The 23,151-nt window shown below is 45.6% G+C and overlaps 1 protein-coding gene across 1 annotated transcript in view; it reads right to left on the bottom strand.

The window, feature by feature from the left end:
• twsg1a (twisted gastrulation BMP signaling modulator 1a) overlaps window positions 1-23,151 on the bottom strand; it is a 93,954-nt gene that overhangs the window by 12,095 nt on the left and 58,708 nt on the right. The window contains exon 4 of the mRNA XM_070877015.1: window positions 12,385-12,651. Coding sequence (XP_070733116.1) covers window positions 12,385-12,651 — 267 coding nt within the window. The remainder of the gene's footprint in view (window positions 1-12,384; window positions 12,652-23,151) is intronic.

Raw genomic sequence — 23,151 nt, 5'->3', positions numbered from 1 at the left:
CCTCTTCCCCTCCCCTCCCCCCCACACTCTCCTCTCCCCCCCACACTCTCCTCTCTCCCCCCCCACACCCTCCTCTCCCCTCTCCCCTCCCCCACCCTCCTCGTTGTCAGAACACATAGACACTGACAGCCAGAGAGACACACACTGACATAGAGAGAGAGAGAGAGAGAGAGAGAGAGAGAGAGAGAGAGAGAGAGAGAGAGAGAGAGAGAGAGAGAGAGAGAGAGAGACAGACAGACAGAGACAGTGGGGGGCTGTCCCAGCACGCTGTTGGAGGGCTCCCGGTGCTGTAGTCGGTGAGTAGAAACGTAATTTTTTATTTATTGATTTTTAAATTAAAAAATTTTTTTTGGATTGATTTATTGATTTATTTATCATTTATTATTGATGGCTCTTTATTTATAAAAGTGTTTCATGTTTGTAAACTTCCAACCCCCCCCCTCCCCCAAGTGTAGACAAGGTTTTTCTGAGCGTACAAAAATCTACATTTACTCCATTCTAAGTTAGTTTGGAGTAAGTTTTCACTGCCTAAACTTTCAAAACAAGCGTAAGTGGCCGGACACACTCCCTTTTGAAAAAAAAAATCTGTTCCAAAATGAAACTGTTCTAACTGACTAGAACTGGAGCAAACTAAATGCCGAGAATTGCAATTTCTAAGATACTCCATTCTAAACCAGTTGCTCCAAAAAAATAGGAGCAACTCAGACCGAAACTTGACCCCATTGATGCATTTATCATAATCATCATCATCATCCTAGGCAGTCCCTCGGAATCGAGGAAGACTTGCTTCCACTCTAAAAGTGAGCTCTCAGGTGGCTGTACAGTCCAATGTGGGAATTAGTCTCTAACAGGGGGGTGGGGCAGACAGTGGTTGAACGAAAGGGTGGGTGGGGAGCCTGGTTTGCCGCACGCTCCTTCCGCTGTCTGCGCTTGGTTCTGCATGCTCTCGGCGATGAGACTCAAGGTGCTCAGTGCCATCCCTTCCCACTTTGGGTGGTCTTGGGCCAGGGATTCCCAGGTGTTGGTGAGGATATTACATTTTGTCAAGGAGGCTTTGAGGGTGTCCTTGAAGCATTTCCTCTGTCCACCTGGGGCTCGCTTGCCGTGTAGAGCACTTGCTTAGGGAGTCTCGTGTCGGGCATACGGATGACGTGGCCCACCCAACGGAGCTGGTCAAGAGTGGTCAGTGCTTCGATGCTGGGGATGTTGGCCTGAGCAAGAACACAGACAGTGGTGCATCGATCCTCCCAGTGGATTTGCAGGTTCGTGTGGAGGCAGCGCTGATAGTACTTCTCCAGCTCTTTGAGGTGCCTGCTGTATATAGTCCATGTCTCTGAGCCATATAGGAGACCGTATACTGCCCTGTAGGCCGCCTGAGGAAAAGAGTGTTCGAAGACCAGGCCCTCAAATCTACCACCAAGCTCATGATCTACAGGGCTGTGTAATACCTGCCCTCCTATATGGATCAGAGGCTTGGACGATGTACAGAAGACACCTCAAGTCACTGGAGATATATCACCAACGATGTCTCCACAAGATCCTGCAAATCCCCTGGGAGGACAGACGCACCAACATCAGTGTCCTCGTCCAGGCTAACATCCCCAGCATTGAAGCACTGACCACACTCGGTCAGCTTTGCTGGGCAGGCCACATAGTTCGCATGCCAGACACGAGACTCCAAGCAAATGTTCTATGCGGAGCTCCTTCGCGGCAGAGCTAAAGGTGGGCAGCGGAAACGTTACAAGGCACCCTTAAAGCGACATCACCACTGACACCTGGGAATGCCTGGCTGAAGACCACCCTAGGTGGAGAAAGTGCATCCGGGAGGGCGTTGAGCTCTTCACATCTCAACGCCGAGAGCGTGAAGAGGTCAAGCGCAGACAGCGGAAGGAGCGTGCGGCAAATCAGTCCCTCTCTTCCCTTGACGAATGTCTGTCCCAGCCGTGACAGAGTCTATGGCTCTTGTATTGGTCTGTTCAGCCACCAAAGAACTCACTGCAGGAGTGGAAGCAAGCCTTCCTCGGTGCCGAGGGATACGATACGATACGATACGATATATATGATATGATGATGGCCATAACCTTGGTGCCAGATTGGAGGGCCTGGTCTTCAAACACTCAGGCGATCGAAGGCTGCGCTGGCACACTGGAGGCGGTGTTGGACCTCATCGTTGATGTCTGCCCTTGTTGATGGTAGGCTCCCAAAGTATGGAAAATGGTCCATGTTGTCCAAGGCCACGCCGTGGATTTTGATGACCGGGGGTCAGTGCTGTGTGGCGGGGTCAGGTTGGTGGAGGACCTTTGTGTTACGGATGTTTAGCGTAAAGCCCATGCTTTCGTATGCCTCATGAAGGTGTTGACGATGGCTTGGCGTTCGGCCTCTGAGTGTGCAGACGCATGTTGTAGTTCAATGACAGAGTTTGTTTTATCCATTTTCCACCTCCATTCTACAATGGTTTTCTTTTGCCTCCTTCGGTTTCATCCAGCTTACAGCATTGCCTGCTGAAGAAGTTAGAGAGGCAACGTGTTCGGAGAGAATTTTCCATTGAGAATTGACTTGGACATTAGGAGGAATAGAAGACTTAACTAAGTTGTTATCTAATTTTCCTAATTTCCCCCCCCCACCCCCTCACACTCGGGGTGTTTCCAAACCTAGATCATAATTGCCCGTGAGGAGTTATGCAGTGCAGGTATGGTCCAATTAATCCACTCCACAGCACACACTAGGACACGGACCACACTGCAATTCCATGGCAAACTCTAGGCTTCTGTTCGAAGATCTGTTTATTGAGGCCGAAAGATGTGTTGCTGCCTCAAACATTTAGCGAGATTGTAGCACCTCGCAAAGAACTAAAATGCAAATTGCACAAGAAGAAAATTTACACAAGCCCAATTTGAGGTCGTAGAATCAACCACAAATTTTAATTATAAATAGTTACTTCATTGCTAAATAATGAAGAGTGACTTAAGCTTATGAACCAAAGGTCCCAAAAATGGACTATACAAACAAAAAATAGATCACGTGTATGCTGAAATAGCTACACATTCTTAAACTGGTAATCAGATAGGCAATTCAATGACGATCTCTGTGCCGTCACTATGCCTAGACAACAATTGTCCGTAAATTGCAGCCTCTCCAGGTGCATACAATGTGCGCACACGCCTGAAGAGGCCCCGCAAGTTCCGGGTTTAGGCGCGCGAAGCACATGCGTCTAAACCCGGCACTTGCGGTCTGTATTTTGACAGACCTTCGCATCCCCGAAAGAAGGGCCTTCACAGGAGGAGAGTTGGGTTATTTGCCCAACTCTTGCCCAGCCAATGTCCTTCAAACAGTCGGGGAGCAGCGGAACATAGGAGGAGGCGACGCGGTGAGTCAAGAGGTCTATAAAAGGCCCAACAGGTGAGGAGCGGCGGGACATAGGAGGAGCCGGCTGGTGCAGCTGCAGGGAGAGAAGACAAAAAAGTAGTAGAAAAAAAAAAATCGAAGGGTGACATCACAGCCAAGGGGGTAAGTGATTGGTGCGTAGTTTTTGTTCTTTTTCTTTTCCTTTATCAGTAAGGAACCTTTATCATTGTTGCCAAATTAAGTTAATTTAAGGGTTAAGTCATGGTAGGAGAGCTCGGACACGTGTCATGCTCCTCCTGTGCTATGTGGGAACTCAGGACACGACTACATGTGCAGGAAGTGCATCCTGCTGCAGCTCCTGACAGACCGCATTGCGGCACTGGAGCTACGCATGGATTCACTCTGCAATGCTGAGGATATCGTGAATAGCATGTTTAGTGAGTTAGTTACACCGCAGGCAAAGGTTACAAAGGCAGAGAGGGAATGGGTAACCAGCAGGAAGAGCAGTGGAAGGAAGGTACTGCAGGGGTCCCCTGTGGTCATCCCCCTGCAAAACAGATGCACCGTTTTGGGTACTGTTGGGGGGTGGGAAGAATGACTCATCAGGGGAAGCTGCAGCAGCCGAGTTCATGGCACCATGTGGCTCTGCTGCACATGAAGGCAGGAAAAAGAGTGGGAGAGCTACAGTGGTAGGGGGTTCTATTGCAAGGGGAATAGATAGGTGTTTCTGAATAGATAGGTCGCAACCGAGACTCCAGGATGGTATCTTGCCTCCCTGGTGCAAGGGTCAAGGATGTCTTGAAGTGGCTGCAGGACATTTTGGAGGCGGAGGGTGAACAGCCAGTTGTCGTGGTGCCAACGATATAGGTAAAAAAACGGGATGAGGTCCTACAAGCTGAATTTAGGGAGCCAGGAGTTAAATTAAAAAGCAAGACCTCAAAAGGTAGCAATCTTCAGTGCCACGTGCTAGTCAGAGTAGAAATAGCAGGATAGCTAAGATGAATACATGGCTTGAGGAGTGGTGCAGGAGGGAGGGATTCAAATTCTTGGGACACTGGAACCGGTTCTAGAGGAGGTGGGACCAGTACAAACCGGACAATCTGCACCTGGGGAGCGTTTGGGGAGGGGTTCAGCTAATATGGCAGGGGGCTGGGAACCTATGCAGGGAGACAGAGGGAAGTAAAATGGGGGCAGAAGCAAAAGATAGAAAGAAAAGTAAAAGTGGAGGGCAAAGAAACCCAAGGCAAAAATCAAAAAGGGTCATGTTACAGCAAAATTCTAAAGGGACAATGTGTGTTAAAAAGACAAGCCTGAAGGCTCTGTGCTTCAACGCGAGTAGTATTCATAATAAGGTGGACGAATTAACTGCGCAGGCAGCAATTAACGAATATAATATAATTGGCATCATGGAGGCATAGCTCCAGGTTGACCAAGGTTGGGAACTCAACATCCAGCGGTATTCAACATTCAGGAAGGATAGTCAGAAAGAAAAAGGAGGTGGGTTGGCATTGCTGGTTAAAGAGGAAATTAACGTAATAGTAAGGAAGGACATTAGCTTGGATGATGTGGAATCTGTATAGGTAGAGCTGCGGAATACCAAAGGGCAGAAAACACTAGTGGGAGTTGTGTACAGACCACCAAATAGTAGTAGTGAGGTTGGGGACAGCATCAAACAAGAAATTGGGAATGCGTGCAATAAAAGGTACAGCAGTTATCATGGGCGACTTTAATCTACATATAGATTGGGTTAACCAAACTGGTAGCAATATGGTGGAGGACGATTTCCTGGAGTTTATTAGGGATAGTTTTCTAGACCAATACGTCGAGGAACTAACTAGAGGGCTGGCCATCCTAGACTGGGTGATGTGTAATGAGAAAGGACTAATTAGCAATCTTGTTGTGCAAGGTCCCTTGGGGAAGAGTGAGCATAATAATGGTAGAATTCATTAAGATGGAGAGTGACACAGTTAATTCAGAGACTAGGGTCCTGAACTAAAGAAAGATAACTTCGATGGTATGAGATGTGAATTGGCTAGAATAGACTGGCAAATGATACTTGAAAGGGTTGATGGTGGATAGGCAATGGTATACATTTAAATATCACATGGCTGAACTTCAACAACTGTACATCCCTGTCTGGAGTAAAAATAAAACAGGGAAGGTGGCTCAACCGTGGCTAACAAGGGAAATTAGGGATAGTGTTAAATCCAAGGAAGAGGCATAAAAAATTGGCCAGAAAAAGCAGCAAACCTGAGGACTGGGAGAAATTTAGAATCCAGCAGGAGGACAAAGGGTTTAATTAGGAGGGAGAAAATAGAGTACGAGAGGAAGCTTGCTGGGAATATAAAAACTGACTGCAAAAGCTTCTATAGATATGTGAAGAGAAAGAAATTAATGAAGACAAACGTAGGTCCCTTACAGTCAGAATCAGGTGAATTTATAATGGGGAACAGAGAAATGGCAGACCAATTGAACAAATACTTTAGTTCTGTCTTCACGAAGGAAGACACAACTAACCTTCTGGAAATACTAGGGGACCGAGGGTCTAGCGAGAAGGAGGAACTGAAGGAAATCCTTCTTAGTCAGGAAATTGTATTAGGGAAATTGATGGGATTGAAGGCCGATAAATCTCCAGGGCCTGATAGTCTACATCCCAGAGTACTTAAAGAAGTGGCCCTAAAAATAGAGGATGTATTGGTGATCATTTTCTAACAGTCTTTCGACTCTGGATCAGTTCCTATGGACTGGAGGGTAGCTAATCTAACACCACTTTTTTTTTTAAAAAGGAGAGCGAAAACAGGGAATTATAGACCAGTTAGCCTCACATTGGTAGAGAACTGGTTGGCAGACAGGAAGCAGAGAGTTGGGATAAACGGGTCCTTGTCAGAATGGTAGGCAGTGACTAGTGGGGTGCCGCAGGGCTCAGTGCTGGAACCCCAGCTATTTACAATATAAATCAATGATTTAGATGAAGGAATTGAGTGTAATATCTCCACACTAAGCTGTGTGGCAGTGTGAGCTGTGAGGAGGATGCTAAGAGGCTGCAGGGTGACTTGGACAGGTTAGTTGAGTGGACAAATGCATGGCAGATGCAGTATAATGTGGCAAAAACGTGAAGGCAGAATACCTGAATAGCAACAGATTGGGAAAAGGGGAGGTGCATGGTACATCAGTCATTGAAAGTTGGCATGCAGGTACAGCAGGTGGTGAAGAAGGCAAATGGCATGTTGGCCTTCATAACTAGGGGATCTGAGTATAGGAGCAGGGAGGTCTTATTGCAGTTGTACAAGGCCTTGGTGAGGCCTCACCTGGAATATTGTGTTCAGTTCTGGTCTCCTAATCTGAGGAAGGACGTTCTTGCTATTGAGGGAGTGCAGCGAAGGTTCACCAGACTGATTTCCGGGATGGCAGGATTGACATATGTGGAGAGACTGGATCAACTGGGCCTTTATTCACTGGAGTTTAGAAGGATGAGAGGGGATCTCATAGAAACATATAAGATTCAGATGGGACTGGACAGGTTAGATGCTGGAGAGACTGGATCGACTGGGCCTGTATTCACTGGAATTTAGAAGAATGAGGGGAACTCATATAGAAACATATAAAATTCTGATAGGTCTGGACAGGTTAGATGCAGGAAGAATGTTCCCGATGTTGGGGAAGTCCAGAACCAGGGGTCACAGTCAAAGGATAAGGGGTAAGCCATTTAGGTCCGAGATGAGGAGAAACTTCTTCACCCAGAGAGTGGTGAACCTGTGGAATTCTCTACCACAGAGAGTTGTTGAGGCCAGTTTGTTAGATATATTCAAGAGGGAGTTATGACTAACGGGATTAAGGGATATAAAGAGAAAGCAGGAAAGGGGTACTGAGGTGAATGATCAGCCATGATCTTATTGAATGGTGGTGCAGGCTCAAAGGGCCGAATGGTCTACTCCTGCACCTATTTTCTATGTTTCTTACGACTGGTAAAACCAGGCTAAGGTCTGTTTTTACCAGCCTTATGGTTTTAAAAGATAGAAAAATTAAATGTTATCACTAATTTTCTACATTAAAAACCTTGTCCATTCAGGTAAGTTTATTTTTAACCCTATTAAAACATTAAAAAAAATTTGTTTTAATCATTTTTATTCTAAAACATTTAATTTAATTCAATTTCAATTAATTTTAAATATGTGAAGTGTTTTTTTTAATTTATGTATTGTGTTTTTGTGTTTTGTGGATGTATTCTCATTGATAGTAGTGGGAGCTCCGTACAAACAGAACTCACCATTATTATCAATGAGAATACGCCATTATCATTGGTGGTCCGGCCCACATGATCCCAGGATGCCTGTACGCTGCAACGTGCATCTAGGCTTCGGAGCAGAAGTGGTCGCTCCTCCGGGACCAACAGGTAATTTCGTAAAAAAGAATTTGGTCGGAGGCATCTGCTGCAATTTCTGGCCCATTAAGTCATTGATGAACAAAGGTTTCCTCCAAATGAGCACTGGGAAAACTGAAGCCGTTCTTTTTTTAAACTCCCACCATAAAACTCCATTCCTTTACCACCATCTCTATTCCCCCATCTGGCCACCTGCGCAGGCTGAACTAGACAATGTCAACTATATTCCCTTGAGTTTAGAAAAATGAGATGATCTCATTAAAACGTTGAAAATTCTTACATAGTTTGACAGAGTAGATGCAGGGAGGATGATTCCCCTGGCTGGGAAGTCGAGAACCAGGGGTCACAGGCTCAGAATAAAGGCTCGGCCATTTAGGACTGAGATGAGGAGAAATGTCTTCATTTGGAGGAGGGGAGGGGGATTTGTGAATCTTTGGAATTCCCTACCCCAGAGATCTGTGGATGTTCAGTCATCGAGTATATTCAAGACAGAGACAGAGATCGATAGATTTTTTGGATACTAAGGGAATCAAGGAATGTAGGGAGAGGGCAGGAAAGTGAAATTGAGTAGAAGATCAGCCATGATCTTATTGAATGGCGGAACAGGCTCGAAGGTCTGTGTGGCCTACTCCTGTCCCTATTTCTTGTGTTTTTAACTAGGCGCCTTGTTTATCCCAGAGCCGAATTTCAAAATCCCACATTGTATTTATTTCCTCATCTACAGCTCTACCTCACTAAAACCCTTTGGCATGGTTTTATCACCTCTAGTCTCCACTTCTTCAACATCCTCCTCGCAGCCTTCAATCCTTCACCCACTAAGCGGAGACTTGGTCGAAATCCAGCAGTTGATATTCTGTCCCACAACAAGTCCCACATCAACGACGACTTGCTTTTATATAGCACCTTTAACTTAAGAAAACGACCAAGGAGCTTCACAGGAGCATTACCAGACAAAGAATGACACCAATCCAAAGAGACATATTAGGACAAGTGACTAATAACTTGGTCAAAGAGAGAGGTTTAAAAGGAGGAGAGGTGAATGGTTTTTTTTATATAAAGAGGGAATTCCAAAGCCTAGGGCCAAGCTGGCTGAAAGCACGGCCACCAATGGTGGGGTGAAGAGAGTGGGGGACGTGTAAGAGACCAGCGTTGGAGGAATGCAGTTCTTAGAGGGCAGCAGGTATCAGACATAGGGAGGGGCGAGCCCATGGAGGGATTTGAACACGAGGGTGAGAATTTTAATTGCGCAGCACTGGTGGGCTCGGAGCCAATGTAGGTCAGTGAGCAAAGGAGTGATGGTTGAAAGGGAATTGATGTAGATTGGAATACGGGCAGTAGAGTTTCGGATAAGCTCAAGTTTATGTTAGTGGCTATCCTGGGATCTTCTACAGATCTATCGTCACCGCCTTACTTTTGTTTCAAATGTCCCTATACATAAATTCCAGAATCCTATTTTCCCTATTTACTTGTTGATGAATTGACCAGCCACCATGGCTCATTTATAAAAACTTAAGAAATAGGAACAGGAGTAGGCCATACGGCCCTTTGAGCCAGCTCCGCCATTCAATAAGATCATGGCTGATCTGATCATGGACTCAGCTCCACTTCCCTGCCTGCTCCCTATCATCCCTTATCCCCTTATCGATTAAGAAACCATCTATTTCTGTCTTAAATTTATTCAATGTCCCAGCTTCCACAGCTCTCTAAGGCAGCAAATTCCAGAGATTCACAACCCTCAGAGAAGAAATTTCTCCTCATCTCCGTTTTAAATGGGCGGCCCCTTATTCTAAGATCGTGCCCTCTAGTTCTAGTCTCACCCCATCAGTGGAAACATCCTCTCTGCATCCACCTTGTCAAGCCCTCTCATAATCTTATACATCTCGATAAGATCACCTCTCATTCTTATGGAAGATGAGCTTCCTGCTCCCACTCATCTCCAGATAACCCTGCAAACTATGGGGATGATGGACATAGCTCGGCTAGGAGCCAGAAGCTGCCAGCTGTTAGTAAATTGCACAGTTCTATTTGGTTTAAGGCTAGTGATACTCTCATGCACAGCGAGAGATCCCTAAGCATTTGTTCTCGGCAACATGCACCCAAGTTTTAGGTAAGTAGGGTTAGTCCCTATGGGAAGAGGAGTTCCACTCTGTATCAAGTGTACAGAAACTCTATTTAGGTTCATTTCTCAGTAGCTTGGTTTAGAGATTATTAAGCATGGTCATGTATTTCTACACACGACAGCCACCTGGGTGACTAACAGCACAGTCTACCACTGACCTTTCCACTTTAAGTGTTCGCCCTGGAGGGAAGTGCAATGTCTACCACCCTGCTTTATACTTTGGTTCTATTCTTCTATTGCCTGGGCGGGAAGCTCTGGAATTCCCTGCCTAAAGCTACCTCTCTTTCCTCCTTCAAGACGCTCCTTAAAATCTACCTCTTTGACCAATTTTTTGGTCCCCTGCCCTAATTTCTCCTTGTGCAGCTCAGTGTCACATTTTTTTAAATCTCATAATACTCCTGTGAAGCGGCTTGGGACGTTTCACTACGTTAAAGTCGCTATATAAATACAAGTTGTTGTTCTGACGAAGAGTCATCGACCCGAAACATTAACTCTGCTTTTCCCTCCACAGAGCTGCCTGACCCTCTCATTTCCAGCATTTTCTGTTTTTATTTCAGATTACAGCATCTGCAGTATTTTGCTTTTGTTGTTGTAGTATTCTGCTTCTTGGACATTGATTGTCTGGAACTTTCAAATTCTTTTCCCTCTTCCTCAAGTCCTCTTATCCTCAGTGAAGATAAGGACTCATCTCACAAGGAGTCATCCATTGCTTAGAATGTAGATACATCATTGGTCTGCTTGTTGGACCATCCTCCGCCTGCTCCATGATGACATGCAGGCCACGATCCTTACCAACGGATCCATCACAGACCCAATCCACCTCCGGACCGGAGTCAAACAGGGCTGCATCATTGCCCCAACCCTCTTCTCAATCTTCCTCACTGCCATGCTCCACCTCACAGTCGACAAGCTCCCGGCTGGAGTGGGACTAAACTACAGAACCAGGTGAAACCTGTTCAACCTTCACCGTCTCCAGGTCAGATCCAAGACCGTCCCAACCTCTGTCGTCGAGCTACAGTACGCAGACGATGCCTGCGTCTGCGCGCACACAGAGGCTGAACTCCAAGACATAGTCGACGTATTTACTGAGGTGTACGAAAGCATGGGGCTTAGGCTAAACATCAGTGAGACAAAAGTCCTCCACCAGCCTGTCCTCACCGCACAGCACTGCCCCACAGTCATCAAGATCCACAGCGCGGCCCTGGACAACATGGACCACCTCCCATATCTCGGGAGCCTCCTATCGACAAGTGCAGGCATTGACAACGAGATCCAACACCGCCTCCAGTGCGCCAGTGCAGCCTTCAGACGCCCGAGGAAGAGAGTATTTGAAGACCAGACTCTCAAAACTGTCACCAAGCTCATGGTCTACAGGGCTGTAGTAATAACCACCCTCCTGTATGGCTCAGAAACAGAAACGTAGACACCTCAAGTCACTGGATAAATACCACCAATGATGCCTCCGCAAGATCCTACAAATCCTCTGGGAGGACAGACGCACCAACATCAGCGTCCTCGACCAGGCCAACATCTCCAGCATTGAAGCACTGACCACACTTGATCAGCTCCGCTGGGCAGGCCACATAGTTCGCATGCCAGACATGAGATTCCCAAAGCAAGCGCTCTACTTGGAACTCCTTCATGGCAAACAAGCCATAGGTGGGCAGAGGAAATGTTACAGGGACACCCTCAAAGTCTCCCTGATAAAGTGCAACATCCCCACTGACACCTGGGAATCCCTGGCTAAAGACTGCCCTAAGTGGAGAAAGTGCATCCGGGAGAGCACTGAGCACCTCGAGTCTCATCGCCGAGAGCATGCAGAAATCAAGCACAGGCAGCGGAAGGAGTGTGCGGCAAACCAGTCCTACCCTCCCTTTCCCTCAACAACTATTTGTCCCACCTGTGACAGGGACTGTGGTTCTCATATTGGACTGTACAGCCACTGAAGAACTCATGTTAAGAATGGAAGCAAGTCTTCCTTGATTCCAAGGGACTATGATGATATGATGATGACTTGTTGGAATCATTCATCCATACATACAAAAATTGGACAGAACATGGTTGTTTGGTAATACTTACCTTGAAGCAGGAAATGGGTCCTGTCGAGCCCTGAATCATTTTTTAATTCACGCCTGTGTTTTTGAAGTGGGATTTAGCAGACTACCTACTTGCTACAGAGTTACACACCATTGCATATGTTAACAATGTACATTCTTTACCACTGTCCAATAGAGAGAGAGGAACACCAGAAATGGAAAAAAAAATTGGCGATACACTTATAGGATACTCAATCATCGCAAATTTCTCCCACCTGTAACCAAACTTTATTCTATTATACAGCTCAAAATGTTTACTATATAATTTGGAAGGACAAAATTTACAATTTCACCAGGTATTTTTCACAATCAAGTCGTCTTGATAGAAAATTCCCTTGTGTTTTATTGAAATCCCAGCAACAGTTAATGGGCTTACCTCAGGAGAAGGATAATTTTTTTAATTTAGCTGAACACAAAAGAATACCAAACAGCAACCCGTTTACCTTTCTCACTCTCGAGTTGTACATGGGGATTGTCTTCAGGCAGTGATACATTTTGGAGCGGAGAAATATCCAGGGATTCCAAAAACGAGACCAGGTTTTCATGATAGGTGAGCTCTTCGGATACAGGGAACGATACAATGTTCCAGTGCAGGTGAGTTTCGCCTTCTGTCAGAGCACGGAACAGCGATGGGATGGGTTCATGAAGCTCCTCTACTGTACTCTTCGATGTCGGTGGTGTATCGCTATAGTTCCTGGGATTGCACATTCCTGGGAATTCAAATTAAAAAAACTAACGATCACACGGCTTTTCTATCAGATTTCATGTTTCTGGACGATACTAACAGGATGTAGAATACTATCAGCATTCTTCCAGTACATCAACCAGGTAGCCATTCTTCATTAATAATAAAAACAGAAAATGCTGGAAATCTCAGCAGGTCAGGCAGCATAGGGTGGAAGGCAGAAATGATTTAAGAGACAAAGGGGATGATTGACAAAAATGAGATGGCAATGGCACAAGTTAGGAAACAAAAGATGAGCCTAGATGGGATGTGAATGGCAGAATAATCACCAGCTGCCATGGGAAACAGAAAAATAAAAATAAAAATGGGGGGAGGGGGAGGTTGTTAAAAAAAAAGAGAAAAGGGAACAAGATATGGGTGGAGAATTAAAGTGACAGAACACCAGTAGCTCAGGGTCACTCTTACAAACTGAACGAAGGTGTTCTGCAAAGCGGTCACCAATGTCGAGACCAGGTCGGGAGCAGCGAATACAGTATACTAAATTGAAAGTTGTTTCACCTGGAAGGAGTGTTTGGGGCCCTGGACAGTAGGAAGGGAGGAGGTAAAACGGCAGGTGTTGCATCTCCTGCGCCATTCTTCATTTGTGGGCCTAGGCAGCGAGTGTTCAAATACATCAATGTCCTTCAGAATCAAGGTTGGCCATAATATTCCAAATATGGCCATAATCATAGAGTTCAACTAAACCTAATTTGACTTTTTTTTTAAAACCAGTGCTATACATCTTTGCATTTGATTAGTTTTTAATTCTACAGCATAGAGTAGGCCAGTCAGCCTCGAGTCTGTTCCGCCATTCAATGAGATCCACCTGCCTTGGCTCCATATCCCTGAATACCCTTGGCTAGCAAAAATGTATTGATTTCAGATTTAAAAATATTAACAGCAATATAAGATAGTCACCAAGAAATTCAATAAGGAATTCAGAAGAAACTTCTTTACCTAGAGAGTGGTGAGAATGTGGAACTCGCTACCACAGGGAGTGGTTGAAGCGAATAGTATAGATGCAGCTAAGGGGAGGGTGGACAAGCATATGAGGGAGAAGGGAATATAGGATTATGCTGATAGATTTAGATGAGGAAAGACGGGTAGAGACTTAAGTGGAGCATAAATGCCGGCATGGACTAGTTGGGCCAAATGGCCTGTTTCTGTGCTGTGCATCCTATGTAATCCCCTCACCTAGACTCTCACCTAAATGGTCCTATTGAGCAAACTACTAGGAGGCAGAAGATCTACCTTGTGATGGCCATACCCACCTCCCCAAGCTACCGCCACACGATCACTCTTTCTCCCACACACATCCGCGTCCAGCCCCAGCCTTCTGGGCAATCCTGTACCTTGGCTGGATTGGAAGCAGGAACGTGCATACTGAGATCAGTGGAAGGCAAGTTTGCAATTCTTTCAACCGTCCAGACTGAGTCGGGAGGTCGGCGAGTCGGTAGGCCCTGTGAGGTCGACGGGTCGGGAGTTCGGAGGCCGAGAAGTCGGGAAGCCACAGAGGTCAGTGAATTCGGGAGGCCACAGAGGTCAGTGAGGTGAGTTGGTAAGGTAAAAAAAGGGATGAGGTCCTACGAGACGAATTTAAGGAGCTAGGAGCTAAATTAAAAAGTAGGACCTCAAAAGTAGTAATCTCGGGATTGCTATCAATGCCACAAGCTAGTCAGAGTAGGAATCGCAGGATAGCTCAGATGAATACGTGGCTTGAGCAGTGGTGCAGCAGGGAGGGATTCAAATTCCTGGGGCATTGGAACCGGTTCTGGGGGAGGCGGGACCAGTATAAACCGGACGGTCTGCACCTGGGCAGGACCGGAACCAATGTCCGAGGGAGAGTGTTTGCTAGTGCTGTTGGAGAGGAGTTAAACTAATATGGCAGGGGGATGGGAACCAATGCAGGGAGACAGAGGGAAACAAAATGGAGACACAAGCAAAAGACAGAAAGGAGATGAGTAAATGTGGAGGGCAGAAAAACCCAAGGCAAAAAACAAAAAGGGCCACTATATAGCAAAATTCTAAAGGGTCAAAGTGTAATAAAAAGGAAAGCCTGAAAGCTCGGTGCCTCAATGCGAGGAGTATTCGGAACCCAGGAGAGGGCTCTGAGCTAGTTAGAGCTCAGATGAACAGGACCCCAAGAAAGAATGCAAAAGGCAGGAGGCAACAGAGCAGAGTAGCACTGGGGTAAGTGTAAACCACAAGGTGATAGGAAGGGACAATATGTATGAATATAAAGGGGTTGCAGGAGGGGTCAAAACTTAAAATCATGGTTCAAAAACTAGTATTAAAACACTCTACCTAAACGCACGCAGCATTCGAAATAAAGTAAATGAGTTGACGGCACAAATCATTACGAATGGGTATGATTTGGTGGCCATTACAGAAACGTGGTTGCAGGGGGGCCAAGACTGGGAATTAAACATACAGGGGTATCTGATAATTCGAAAAGATAGACAAGAAGGGAAAAGGAGGTGGGGTAGCTCTGTTAATAAAGGATGATATCAGGGCAGTTGTGAGAGATGATATTGGCTCTAATGAACAAAATGTTGAATCATTGTGGGTGGAGATTAGAGATAGCAAGGGGAAAAAGTTATTGGTGGGCGTAGTTTATAGGCCCCCAAATAATAACTTCATGGTGGGGCGGACAATAATCAAGGGAATAATGGAGGCATGTGAAAAAGGAATGGCAGTAATCATGGGGGATTTTAATCTACATATCGATTGGTCAAATCAAATCGCATGGGGTAGCCTTGAGGAGGAATTCATAGAATGCATACGGGATTGTTTCTTAGAACAGTATGTTACAGAACCTACAAGGGAGCAAGCTATCTTAGATCTGGTCCTGTGTAATGAGACAGGAATAATAAACGATCTCCTAGTAAAAGATCCTCTCGGAATGAGTGATCACAGTATGGTTGAATTTGTAATACAGATTGAGGGTGCGGAAGTAGTGTTTCAAACGAGTACACTATGCTTAAACAAAGGGGACTACAGTGGGATGAGGGCAGAGTTGGCTAAAGTAGACTGGAAACACAGACTAAACGGTGGCACAATTGAGGAACAGTGGAGGACTTTTAAGGAGCTCTTTCATTGTGCTCAACAAAAATATATTCCAGTGAAAAAGAAGGGCGGTAAGAGAAGGGATAACCAGCCGTGAATAACCAAGGAAATAAAGGAGGGTATCAAATTAAAAACAAATGCGTATAAGGTGGCCAAGGTTAGTGGGAAACTAGAAGATTGGGAAAATTTTAAACGACAGCAAAGAACAACTAAGAAAGCAATAAAGAAAGGAAAGATAGATTATGGAAGTAAACTTGCACAAAACATAAAAACAGATTGTAAAAGCTTTTACAGATATATAAAACGGAAAAGAGTGACTAAAGTAAATGTTGGTCTCTTAGAAGATGAGAAGGGGGATTTAATAATGGGAAATGTGGAAATGGCTGAGACCTTAAACAATTATCTTGCTTCGGTTTTCACAGTGGAAGACACAAAAACCATGCCAAAAATTGCTGGTCACGGGAATGTGGGAAGGGAGGACCTGGAGATAATCACTATCACGAGAGGGTAGTACTGGACAGGCGAATGGGACTCAAAGTAGACAAGTCCCCTGGTCCTGATGAAATGCATCCCAGGGTATTAAAAGAGATGGCGGAAGTTATAGCAGATGCATTCGTTATAATCCACCAAAATTCTCTGGACTCTGGGGAGGTGCCATCGGATTGGAAAGCAGCTAATGTAACACCTCTGTTTAAAAAAGGGGGCAGACAAAAGGCAGGTAACTATAGGCCGGTTAGTTTAACATCTGTAGTGGGGAAAATGCTTGAAGCTATCATTAAAGAAGAAATAGCAGGACATCTAGATAGGAATAGTGCAATCAAGCAGACGCAGCATGGAAATCATGTTTAACTAATTTACTGGAATTCTTTGAGGATATAACGAGCATGGTGGATAGAGGTGTACCGATGAATGTGGTGTATTTGGATTTCCAAAAGGCATTCAATAAGGTGCCACACAAAAGGTTACTGCAGAAGATAAAGGTACGCGGAGTCAGAGGAAATGTATTAGCATGAATCAAGAATTGGCTGGCGAACAGAAAGCAGAGAGTCGGGATAAATGGGTCCTTTTCGGGTTGGAAATCGGTGGTTAGTGGTGTGCCACAAGGATCGGTGCTGGGACCACAACTGTTTACAATATATGTAGATGACCTGGAAGAGGGGACAGAGTGTAGTGTAACAAAATTTGCAGATGACACAAAGATTAGTGGGAAAGCGGGTTGTATAGAGGACACAGTGGAGCTGCAAAGAGATTTAGATAGGTTAAGCGAATGGGCTAAGGTTTGGCAGATGGAATACAATGTCGGAAAATGTGAGGTCATCCACCTTGGAAAAAAAAACAGTAAAAGGGAATCTTATTTGAATGGGGAGAAATTACAACATGCTGCGGTGCAGAGGGACCTGGGGGTCCTTGTGCATGAATCCCAAAATGTTAGTTTGCAGGTGCAGCAGGTAATCAGGAAGGCAAATGGAATGTTGGCCTTCATTGTGAGAGGGATGGAGTACAAAAGCAGGGAGGTCCTTCTGCAACTGTATAGGGTATTGGTGAGGCCGCACCTGGAGTACTGCGTGCAGTTTTGGTCACCTTTCTTAAGGAAGGATATACTGGCTTTGGAGGGGGTACAGAGACGATTCACTAGGTTGATTCCGGAGATGGGGGGGGTTACCTTATGATGATAGATTGAGTAGACTGGGTCTTTACTCGTTGGAGTTCAGAAGGATGAGGGGTGATCTTATAGAAACATTTAAAATAATGAAAGGGATAGACAAGATAGAGACAGAGAGGTTGTTTCCACTGGTCGGGGAGACTAGAACAAGGGGGCACAGTTTCAAAATATGGGGGAGCCAATTTAAAACCGAATTGAGAAGGAATTTCTTCTCCCAGAGGGTTGTGAATCTGTGGAATTCTCTGCCCAAGGAAGCAGTTGAGGCTAGCTCATTGAATGTATTCAAATCACAGATAGATAGATTTTAACCAATAAGGGAATTAAGGGTTATGGGGAGTGGGCGGGTAAGTGGAGCTGAGTCCACGGCCAGATCAGCCATGATCTTGTTGAATGGCGGAGCAGGCTCGAGGGGCTAGATGGTCTACTCCTGTTCCTAATTCTTATGTTCTTCTGCTCTCTTTTCTCTATTCCTTTTTAAGTAGACTTTAAACTAGATAAGGCTAACTAGAGGGAATACAGTGCAGCTCAGCCCCATGGAGTGCACATCCTGCGGCATGTGGGAAGTCCTGGACGCTTCGCGCAGCCTAGACAACCCTGTGTACAGGAGGTGTCTCCAGCTTCACGTTTTGGAGCTGGAGCAGTGGGTGGAGTCAATACAGTGCATCCACAAGGCTGAGAGCTACATGGATAGCACATTTCAGGAGGTGGTCATCCCGCAGCTTAAAGGCGTGCAGGTAGAGGGGAAGTGGGTGACCACCAGACATAGTAGTGTACTAGGCAGGTAGCGCAGGAGTCCCCGTGAGTCCATCTCGCTTTCAAACCGATAATCACTTCTGAGTATCGGTAAGGACGATGGTGCCTCTGGGGAGTACAGCCAGAGCCAATTCCAAGACACCATGGGTGGCTCAGCTGCACAGGGGGAGGGATGAAGAACAAAAGAGCCCTAGTGATAGGGGATTCTATAGTTAGGGGAACAGACAGGCGTTTCTGCGGCAGTAGACGTGACTCCCGAATGGTTTTGTGCCTCCCTGGTGCCAGGGTCAAGGATGTCACAGAACCATCCTGGTTGGGGGGGGGGGGGGGGGGGAAGAAAGGGTAAACAGCTAGAGGTCGTGGTCCATATCGGGACCAATGACATCGGTAAAATGAGGGATGAGGTCCAACAGGAAGAATTTAGGGAGCTAGGAAGAAAATTAAAGGGCAGGACCTCAAAGGTAGTAAACTCCGGTGCCACGTGCTAATGAGTATAAGAATAGGAGAGAGAGGATGAACACGTGGCTGGAAAGTTGGTGTAGGAGGGAGGGTTTTAAATTGTTGAAGCATTGGGACCGCTTCTGGGGGAGATAGGACATGTACAAACCGGACGGGTTACACCGTACCAGCACCAGGACCAAATATCCTCGGGGGGAGTTTTGCTAGTGCTGTTGGGAATAGTTTAAGCTAGCTTGGCAGGGGGATGGGAACCCGAGAACGAATTCAAAAGGAAAGGAAGAAAAGCAGAAATTGGATAGCAAGAATCTAGAAAGCGAATCTGTAAAACAGAGGAAACAGGGCTTAGAGTATGTAGTAAGCAAGGAGGTCTTCCTGTGCTGATAGGTATATACTTTAAGAGCACAGGTAGACACTTGAGAGTATGACATTATAGCCATTACAGAAACATGGCTGAAAGAGGGGCAGGTTTGGCAGATCAATATTCTTGGCTACAGGATTTTTAGACAAGATAGAGAGGGGGGTAAAAAGGTGGGGGGTGGGGGGGGTTGCAGTACTGATTAAAGAAACTATTACAGCAGTGAGGAGGGATGATATGTTAGAGGGATCATCAAATGAAGCCATATGGGTCAAATTGAAAAATAAAAAAGGGGCGATCACAGTGCTGGCCGTGTATTATAGACCTCCAAACAGTGGGAGGGAGATAGAGGAGCAAATATGTAGGAAAATTGCTGTGAAGTCCAAAAACCATAGGGTAGTAATAGTAGGGGATTTTAACTATCCAAATATAGATTGGGACAAATTTAGTGTGAAGGGTATAGTGAGTGCGGAATTCTTGAAATGCATTCAAGGGAACTTTTTTTAGTCAGTATGTAGCTAGCCCAACACGAGAGGGGGCGGTCTTGGATTTAGTTTTGGGGAATGAAGCTGGGCAGGTTGAAGGGGTATTAGTGGGAGAGCACTTGGGTGCCAGTGACCATAATTTAGTCAGATTCAAGTTGGTTTATGGATAAGAATAAGGATAGGCCTGGAATAAAAGTTCCGAATTGGGGAAAAGCTAATTTTGCTAAGTTAAGGAGTGATTAGGACATAGTGGACTGGAAACAGCTATTTGTGGGTAAATCAGTGTCGGGACAGTGGGAGGCATTCAAGGAGGAGATCCGGAAGGCTCAGGCCAAACATGTGCCCTTAAAGAAAAAGGCTGGAAAATATAATTCTAGAGTTCCCTAGATGCTTGTCATATACCAACGGCTAAATGCTATAGAATCTTTAGAGGAATATAGAAAGTTAAGCAAAATTAAAAAGGATATTAGGAATGCTAAAAGAGAGCATGAGAAATTAAGGAAAACCCTAAGATGTTCTATAAATATATTAAGAGTAAGAGGGTAGGGCCTATTAGAGACCATGAAGGTAATCTTTGTGTGGTGGCGGAAGATGTTGGTAGGGTTAGTAACGAATACTTCGCATCTGTTTTCACAAAGGAAAGGAGTAATGCAGATACTGCTATCGAGGAGGTGTGTGATATTCTGGATGAAATAAATAGTGAGAGGAAGTATTAAGGGGTTTAGCAGCTTTGAAAGTAGATAAGTCCCCAGGCCCGGATGAAATGCATCCCAGGCTGTTGAGCAAAGTAAAAGAGGAAATAGCAGAGGCCTTGACCATCATTTTCCAGTCCTCTTTGGATCTGGGCATGGTGCTGGAGGATTGGAGGACTGCTAATGTAGTACCTTTGTTTAAGAAGGGAGAAAGATAGGCCGAGTAATTACAGGCCTGTCAGCCTAACCTCACTGGTGGGAAAATTATTGGAAATAATCCTGAAAGACAGGATAAATCTACATTTGGAAAGGCAAGGATTAATTAGGGACAGTCAGCATGGATTTGTTAAGGGAGGATCGTGTTTGACTAACCCGATTGAATTTTTTGAGGAGGTAACCAAGAGGGTCGATGAGGGTAGTGCGAACGATGGTAGTATATATGGACTTTATCAAGGCTTTTGATAAGGTCCCAAATGGTAGACTGGTCATGAAGGTTAAAGATCATGGGATCCAGGGCAAAGTGGCAAGTTGGATCCAAAATTGGCTTGGAGGTAGAAAGCAAAGGATAATGATTGATGGATGTTTGTGTGACTGGAAGGATGTTTCCAGTGGGTTTCCACAGGGCTCAGTACTGGGTCCCTTGCTTTTTGTGGTATATATTAACGATTTAGATTTGAATATAGGGAGTATGATTAAGAAGTTTGCAGACAACACTAAAATTGGCTGTGTGGTTGATGAAGAGGAAAGTCATGGGCTGCAGGAGGATATCAATCTACTGGTCAGGTGGGCAGAGCAATGGCAAATGGAATTTAATTCAGAGAAGTGTGAGGTGATGCACTTTGGGAGGACTAATAAGGAAGGGATATACACATTAAGCGGTAGGTCACTTAATAGTGTAGATGAACAAAGGGACCTTGGAGTAGCAGGCCAGGTGGATAGGGTGGTTAAAAAGGCATACGGAATGCTTGCCTTTATTGGCCGAGGCATAGAATATAAGAGCAGGGAGGTTATGCTTAAATTGTATAATACTTTGGTTAGGCCACAGCTGGATTCCTGTATGCTGTTCTGGTAGCCATATCATCAACATAGGCGGTCCCTCGAACGAGGCTGACTTGCTTCCACATACGTTCACAGATGTTTCAATGAAGGACCTGATGTTCCAGTCCTGAACTCTGTATTATAGGAAGGACGTGATTGCACTAGAGAAAGTGCAGAGAAGATTTATTAGGATGCTGCCTGGAATGGAGAATCTTAGTTATGAGGACAGGTTGGATAGGCTGGATTTGTTCTTATTGGAACAGGAGGTTGAGAGACCTCATTGAAGTGTACAAAGTATTGAGGGCCTGGACACAGTGGATAGTAAGGGTCTATTTCCATTGGTGGAGGGGTCTATTATGAGGGGGCATCGTTTTAAGGTGGTTGGTGGAAGGTTTAGAGGGGATTTGAGGGGGGGCTTCTTTACGCAGAGGGTTGTGGGGATCTGGAACTCGCTGCCTGGAAGAGTGGTGGATGCAGAAACCCTCACCACTTTTAAGAGATGGTTGGATGGGCACTCAAAGTGCTGTACCCTGAAAGGATCTAGAGCTGGTAATTGGGATTAGACTGGATGACCTTTTGTTGGACAGTGCAGATATAATGGTAAGTACTGTAGGGAATAGAATACAGAGAGGGTGATCTCCTGGACTAGTTTCGATCACCTGGATGGGACAGAGAGGAATTTTTCCAGATTTTTTCTCCCTAAATTGGCCTGGGATTTTATCTGTTTTTTGCCTCTCCCAGGAGATCACATGGTTCCGGTTGTGGTGGAGTGTAGATGTTGCAGTATAAGGGGTGTCGCAGTTGTATGAGGCGGACTGGTTGGGCTGGGTGCTCTTTGCCTTTCCGTCATTGTCCATAGGTTTACATGTGACCTTTAGGGCTGCTGACCAACTGCCATGGGGCTTTTTGTCGGCTGGTGCGGACACGATGGGCTGAAGTGGTCGCCTTCTGCGCTGTAAATTTCTATGTTTCTATAGGGATATAGCGATATTTTCAATCAATAACCAACAACCCAGAGCGCCTCTTTTCCACTTTTGTCAATGGATCCCCATCCATTGTGTAAAATTCTTGCACCAACATGCCATCACCCGAGATGCGTCCACACTGAATTCCACCTGCAACATAATCCATTTCACTCGATGTAATGAGCAAGGTGGATAAAGGGGAACCAGCAGATGTCATGTATTTGGATTTCCAGAAAGCATTTGATAAGGTGACACAGAAAAAGTTATTGCACAAGATAAGAGTTCACAGGGTAATATATTAGCATGGATAGAGGATTGGCTAACGAACAGGAAACAGAGAGTCAGGATAAATGGGTCATTTTCAGGTTGGCAAACTGTAACTAGTGGGGTACCACAGGGATGAGGACTGGGGCCTCAACTATTTACAATCGATAATAATGACTTGGATGAAGGGACGGAGAATAATGTAGCCAAATTTGCTGATGGTACAAAAATAGGTGGGAAAGCAAGTTGTGAGGACGCCGCAAATAATCCTCCTGTACCATGTGGGAAATCAGGGATGCTTCCGGTGTCCCTGACGACTACGTGTGCGGGAAGTGTATCCGCCTCCAGCTCCTGACGGACCACATGGCAGCACTGGAGCTGCGGGTGGATTCACTGTGGAGCATCCACGATGCTGAGAATGACGTGAATAGCATGTTTAGCGAGTTGGTCTTACCGCAGGTAAAGGGTACACAGCCAGATAGGGGATGGGTGACCAACAGGAAGAGCAGTGGAAGGAAGGGAGTTCAGGAACCCCCTGCGGTCATCCCCCTGAAAAACAGATACACCGCTTTGGGTACTGTTGAGGGGGATGACTCATCAGGGGAGGGCAGCAGCAGCCAAGTTCATGGCACCGAGGGTGGCTCTGCTGCACAGGAGGACAGGAAAAAGAGTGGGAGAGCTATAGTGATAGGGGATTCAATTGTAAGGGGAATAGATAGGCGTTTCTGCGGCCACAACCGAGACTC

The sequence above is a fragment of the Pristiophorus japonicus genome, chromosome 1 (genome assembly GCF_044704955.1).
Source record: "Pristiophorus japonicus isolate sPriJap1 chromosome 1, sPriJap1.hap1, whole genome shotgun sequence".
Taxonomy (NCBI): domain Eukaryota; kingdom Metazoa; phylum Chordata; class Chondrichthyes; family Pristiophoridae; genus Pristiophorus; species Pristiophorus japonicus.
Note: the sequence above shows the minus strand (reverse complement) of the source record. Positions and strands in the feature narration are given on the sequence as shown.